The following is a 7,124-nucleotide window of genomic DNA, read 5'->3' as shown; positions in this document are numbered from 1 at the left end:
TTTTTCTTGGAGACAAAATAAATCTTCACATAACCATTTTGCACATTTTTATGTTTTTATAAAGAACATTAAAAGATATTGTCTTTTCTTTTTCTCTCTTTTGTAAAAAAAAAAAAAAAGAATCAAAATTTTTTATTTATACGATCTACATAATAACTCCTTTCATGTTAATATATAAACATAAGATATAGATAGAACATATATATATATATATATATATTATATATTATATATGTATATATGTTTATATTTATATATGTACATATAATATATTTGCAACGTGTATGGTTTCGAAAACATCATTATATATAGCCATATTAAACATTATACGCTCAGGTTAAAGATGTAAATGTAAAAATATACATATAAAGATGAGTAACGAAAAAGGAGATATTAAAGAACACACTGATGAAGAAAAATTAAATGTTGAAAGTGTTCAGAATGATAAGAAAGAAAATACTTTATTTGATGATATAATACCACAATATGATTATAAAAGAATAAGAACGAATGTTATAAATGAAGAAATATTAATTGAAGGGATAAATAAATCTTATAATTTAAAAAGAGAAGATATTATTAAAGATTTTTATTACGCTAAAGTGTTATCCCTAGAAAATAGGGATATTGTCCTTATACAAAATATGAACCTATTCAAAAGTAATAAATAAAAAAATATGTATATATGTTTTTACATATATATATATATATATATATATATATATATATATATATATATTTATATATATTATAATTTTGTTAAATTCTATATCTGCAAAATTTACTACACCCATTCCTTCCCTTCAGATTTAGAGGAACTACATTTGAATAACAATTTTATAGAAGACCTTGAAAATTTAGAAGAATTAATAAATTTAAAAATATTAAATGCATCAAATAATAAAATAAAAAAAATAAAAAGCTTAAATAATTTACATAACTTAAGAGAACTTAATTTACATAATAACAAAATAGAAAGAATAGAAAATTTAAGTAATAACAAAAAGTTACAGATATTAATATTAAGTAATAATTATATAAAACATATGGAAGATATTATTTATTTAAAATGTTTGGATAAATTAAAATTTTTAAATATAATGAATAATCCTATATGTAATATTCCAGATCTACAAAATTGTGTAATGAAGAATTTAATAAATATTAAATATTTTAATAACATTATTTTATCATCTCTTAAAAATGTGCACAAAAAAGATATATATATAGATCCCAATGAAAATTTGACATTTTATCGATCATCCATAAATAAACAAAACGAAATAACAAAAAATGAGAATTCAAATCCATATTTCTATATTAAAAATAATTGTAGTGATATAGAAAATTATAAAAAAAATATAAATGAAGCTTATCTATATGAATTAACAACATTACCTGATACATTGTTTGATGAAAAAAAACAACCCCCCATTTTTAAAAAAATTGTCAACTATGAACAAATTAAAGAAATCTTTTTAACAGATATAGAGAACATTCATTTGGGAATTATGTGGGTCTACATATAAGAATAATAGAAAAGTATACATATATCATTTTTATCATTATCATAAAAAAAATTTTATGTATTCATATATATAAAGATATTATCACAACTATATATATATATATATATATATATATTTTACATTTTTCTAATTTTTGAAGTGATAAAATACTTCTTCTTAATGAGGATAGAAAAAAATGCTCCGACCTTTTTGAAGAAGACGTAGAAAAATTTATCTCCCAGTATATGTTAAACAATATTGAAGAATATAACAAATTAAGGAAAAGATCCAAAAAGGTTATAAATTCATTGCACACATTTTTGGATCATCCCAAAGGTGATAATGAAATATAGAGATTCACACATAAATAAATTCAACTATATGTATATATTTATGTATATATGTATGTATATATGTATGTATATATGTATGTATATATGTATGTATATATTTATGCATACATTTATGTATATATTTATTTTGTCACTTGTTAATACTATCCTAAAATAGATAGTTCTATATAAATAAAGTTAAGATATCAAATTATTCACACATCCACATACACTTTATTTTTGTAAGAATTTGAAAATATGATGATGAAAAAATGCCCTAATGATTACAAAAAGAATATTGAAATAAAAAATAAAGAACAAATTAACAACAGCGTCATTAAAAGAATTGAAGCAATTTCTAAATCTTTAAATTTAAATTTAAATTTAAATTTAGTTAAAGATGATTTATTAAACATTGTTGAAGATAAAGAAGAAGAAAATTATACAACAGATGTAACAAATATATGTACTACTAATAATTGTATTTATGTTGATAATGAAAAATATAATACTATTAAAATATATATAGAAAATAATATTAAAGAAAATATATTTTTTCGTGATAAATTAATTAATGAAGAATTAATGAATATCGTTTCTCTTAATAATCTTATTGAAATATTTAAAACGAACATTTCTAAAATTATTAAAAGAATAAATGACAACATTACAGATTATTTTAAAAAATTAGATGAACTAGAAGAAAAGTTTAATACACAAATTTTAAATTTCTTTTCAGAAGTAAAAAATAATGACCATCCATCAATTGTGTTAAGGTAAACAAATATGAGGTTATTTTGGTATACTATGTAAAAAAAAAAAAAAAAAAAAAAAAAAAAAATACACATATATATATTTTTTTTTATATGTTTATGCTTTTTTTTAATAGTGAAGATGAAATAAACGAATATTATTCTTACAAAAATTATCGATCTAATATTATGAACAATTTAGAGGATTACATATCAAGTAGTTACAATAAAGCTGGTAGTATTTTAATAGAAGAAAAGAAAAAACATTTATTTTTACAATCAAGAGAAAGAATTGAAGAAATAGGGAAAATTGTTAATACATTTAATGATTTATTTTATTCTTACTTATACATAATACGTGTTGAATGACATATTTAAAATGAAGAAAACTTAACACAAATAAATATACTATGACATAATATATATATATATATATATATGTATATAATGTATTTATTATATATATATATACAAATATTTATTGCACATTTATTTCTTTATTTTATACCATTTTCATATTTTATATCACATTATATGTTTTTTTTTTTTTTTTTTTATATATATATATATATATATATATATAATCGACTTTAATTAATATGGTACATTTCTTGATTCAATAAATTTAATAAAAAATGATATGCTTTTTAATTATTCTACGTATAAGATTATAAAATAAGCAAAAATTAAAATATAATACATATATATATAAAAATATATTTATATATATAAACATATATTTATATATATAAACATATATTTATTTATTTAAATATATATTTATTCATATTTATTTATTTATTTATTTATTTATATTTATTTATTTTTTATTATAATGTTTAGGTTTTCCATCCTTACAATGTACTGTTATGTGACATGATTTTTTTTTATCCTTCCTTAAATTTCTATTTGTTTTTATTTATTAGTATTATTGAATTTACCCTTTTATATTCCAGAGAAGTGAATAAATGGAGAGGTGCAATTTTTACGACACATAAACCTTCTTCTTCTGTATATAATAAAAGAAATAAATATAAAAAATTATATATCTTATGTAAATATAATTATTTAAAAAATGTTAAGAGTAAAAAGAAAAAGTTCTATGTTGAAAAAATTAAAGATTTTGTTTCATTAATAGGAGGAGAAGTTAAAATTAATCATGGAACATTCAAAGATTGTCATGGTGTTATATTAGATATAAAAAAAACAGAAAAAGATGAATATGAATTTCTAGTTGTAATTAATCAAAATGAGTTAGTAAAATATCCAAAAAATATTTTAAAAAAATTTGGAAAAAGTTATTGGTTTAATATTAAAGAATTACAAATTCAAAAAATTAAAAATTCTTTTTTTAATAATTATAATAATTTTTATAATAAAAAAGAACAACCTCAAAATAAACAAGAAAATAATTTGAATAATATAAAAGAACAATTAAATAATATTCATGAAAACCTTTTGTTACAATATGGTCATGAAATAAATGGAGACGACTTTTTCATGGATCCCTTGGATGACTTCACTTCAAAAGGGGATGCACAACCAAATATTGACCTACCTATAAATAAAGACATAGAAATGGATGGTGATAAAAACATTTGTGAAGATATAAATAAAGATATAGAAATGGATGGTGATAAAAACGTTTGTGAAGATATAAATAAAGACATAGAAATGGATGGTGATAAAAACATTTGTGAAGATACAAATAAAGACATAGAAATGGATGGTGATAAAAATGTTTGTGAAGATATAAATAAAGACATAGAAATGGATGGTGATAAAAACATTTGTGAAGATACAAATAAAGACATAGAAATGGATGGTGATAAAAACATTTGTGAAGATATACATAAAGATATCCTTACACATAATGATAAACTTGTTAAGTATTCATGTAACTACGAAATAAAAAAGAAAAAGAAGGAAAAAAAAAGTTGTGAGGAAATTTTTCCAAATGAAGAAATGTCTGATCTTGAATCCTTAAAAAATTGCTACATGAAAGGAGATAGAATACAGCTACGTAGTAATTTTTGTCATAGTATTATAAAAAAGATAGAAAAGAATTATATATATGAAGATTTACTTAATATATATAAAGAAAAAAGACATGTTTCCAATATGGTTGTATGCTTTTATATATTAAAACAGTTAGTAAAAATTTATAATTTTGAAAAAGATGATAAATATTTTCATGATTTATTTTTAAAAAAAGTTATACATAACAATATTTTTGAAACCATTTTATTAGATATAAAATATTTTTTAGAAAAAAAAGAAATTTATAGAGTTGTAGATAAAACATGGTTATTATGGATTTTAATTAAATTAAATATTCATAAGGAAGAAAAATATAAAGAAATATTTCAACACATTTTATGTTATTTAGTTGAATATATACATTTTGATATTTTAAAAAAATTAAATACAAAAAGTTTATGTGCTATATTATGGAGTCTAGCAAAATGTTCTTATTTTAATTTTAAAATATATAAAAAAATCTTATATTTTTTACAAAAATATATTTCTATATTAACTTGTCATGATATATCAAATATATATTATTCTTTGTCATTAGTAAATTATAAAGATAATTTCTTTTTTGATCTTCTTGATAAAGAAATAGAAAAGAAAATTAACAAATTCCCTATACAAAGTCTTATGAATATAATATGGGCTATGACAAAAAGCAAAAGAAATAATTCTTCATTTAAATTAATAAAAGATAAATTATTATTTTTTTCAACCAATTTAGATATAAGAAATATTAGCCTATTTTTATGGTGTTTAAATAAAAATCATTATTATAAAGTTAATATTAATTTTAAAGGGAAAAATTTTGAACATTTAAACATTAAACAAGCTATGCAATTATTAATTTTTTTTAATTATAATAAAAATAAATATGTAGAATATCTTAAATATGTATTAAACTTTCTTTTACAAAATATTCATGTTTTAAATAATCAAGAAATTTGTTTTCTTACCTATTCCTTAGTAAAATTAAATTTGTTAAAAAAAACATTCCCCAAAATTAAAGAACATATATTACAAAGAAATATAAAATATTTTAATATTATAGACATTAATATGTTAATATTATCGCTAAATAATTCAAATATATATGATAAATCCTTATTAACTTATTTATTACAATCACTAAGAAATATACTTAATCAAAATATTCATAGAACTATAAATAATAATCATAATAATAATAATAATAATAATTCTCACAATGATTTATTGTTAAAAAAAACCTTCAAAGAAAAAGAAAATTGTACCAATTTGAATTTCATTATGAAAAATTTATCAGAGATGAAAATATATGATCAAACTATTCTTTTAAAATATGTCTTTTTTTATTCTAATAATATCAAAAATATTTCCCTTGACGATCTTGTTGATTATTTATTTTACACAACATCAGTATATTATCCGCATAACACAAACATTTCAAATGTTTCAAAAGAGAAATATAAAAATGACAATAAAAAAGTTATAAATAATAATAATATGTACAATCATAATATGTTTAATGATGATGTCTTTTATGAAAAGGTATATTCCCGTTTAATAATAAACAAGGATGATATCATATTACGAGAACAAAACATGCGAAATATATATCATCACTATTTAAATAAAATTGTTTTATTTTTAAAAGAAAAATTAAAACAATTTGAAGCTCAATCATTTCTTGAATATTTTAATTATCAAAATCTTGAACCTCAACAAAATGATATAACGGAAAAATATTCAAAAAAAAATGACACCTTCACTTTTAATTATAGAATAGAAAAAGAGGAAGAAGAAGTTAAAAAACTAAACGAACTTATTTTAGATAAACAAATTGTGGAACCACAAAATCATTTACAAAATAATATTTCGAATGAGGAATTTTATTCCTTTGTAAATAGAAATGACGAACAAAATCAAACAAGTGATAAGCTTGAAAGTATTGATATAAATCAAAAAGGTCATAATAACTTAAAAAATAAAGATATGAACCAAAAAGGTCATAATAACTTAAAAAATAAGGATATAAATGAAAAATGTGATAACTTCCAAATTAATTATATAAATGGAAAATGTAATAATGTAGTAAAAAAAACTGTACATTTTAAATCTCTTAATTCATTAATACATTTATTTTATTCCTTTTCATTTATGAATATATTTGATAAAAAAAAAATCGATTTTTATTTCGATAATTTATATATAGTAATCAATACAAAGAAAAAGGAAATGACAGCCTATCAGTGGCTTTTAATTAAAGACCTCATAAATTTATCAAATATAAAAAATAAATCACAATGGCATATGCTACTCGATAAAGTTCATACATATGTTAATAATGATGATGAACTTGAAAACCAGAAATTCGAAACTATAAATATTGATATTTAATAAGGAAACAAACAAAAAAAAATAAAAAAAATAAAAAAAATAAAAAAAATAAAAAAAATAAAAAAAATAAAAAAAATAAAAAAAATAAAAAAAATAAAAAAAATAAAAAAAATAAAAAAAAA

The 7,124-nt window shown here is 18.6% G+C and overlaps 2 protein-coding genes across 2 annotated transcripts; both read left to right on the top strand.

The window, feature by feature from the left end:
- Positions 1 to 371: 371 nt before the first annotated feature.
- On the top strand, positions 372 to 2,961 carry PRSY57_0928200 (leucine-rich repeat protein; the record flags this gene model as incomplete). Its single annotated transcript, XM_020114818.1, has 5 exons — positions 372 to 660; positions 808 to 1,513; positions 1,669 to 1,844; positions 2,088 to 2,616; positions 2,730 to 2,961. 5 exons carry the CDS (start codon positions 372 to 374, stop codon positions 2,959 to 2,961), a joined length of 1,932 nt encoding a protein of 643 aa, XP_019970518.1.
- Positions 2,962 to 3,468: 507 nt separating this feature from the next.
- Positions 3,469 to 7,002, top strand: PRSY57_0928100 (hypothetical protein; the record flags this gene model as incomplete). Its single annotated transcript, XM_012907520.2, has 1 exon — positions 3,469 to 7,002. The coding sequence occupies one exon, from the start codon at positions 3,469 to 3,471 to the stop codon at positions 7,000 to 7,002; it is 3,534 nt and encodes a 1,177-aa protein (XP_012762974.2).
- Between the last annotated feature and the right edge of the window lie 122 nt (positions 7,003 to 7,124).

This window comes from Plasmodium reichenowi, chromosome 9 (genome assembly GCF_001601855.1).
Source record: "Plasmodium reichenowi strain SY57 chromosome 9, whole genome shotgun sequence".
In the NCBI taxonomy this organism is placed as follows: domain Eukaryota; phylum Apicomplexa; class Aconoidasida; order Haemosporida; family Plasmodiidae; genus Plasmodium; species Plasmodium reichenowi.
The sequence above is the reverse complement of the archived record's forward strand: the minus strand, read 5'-3'. Positions and strand labels throughout refer to the sequence as shown.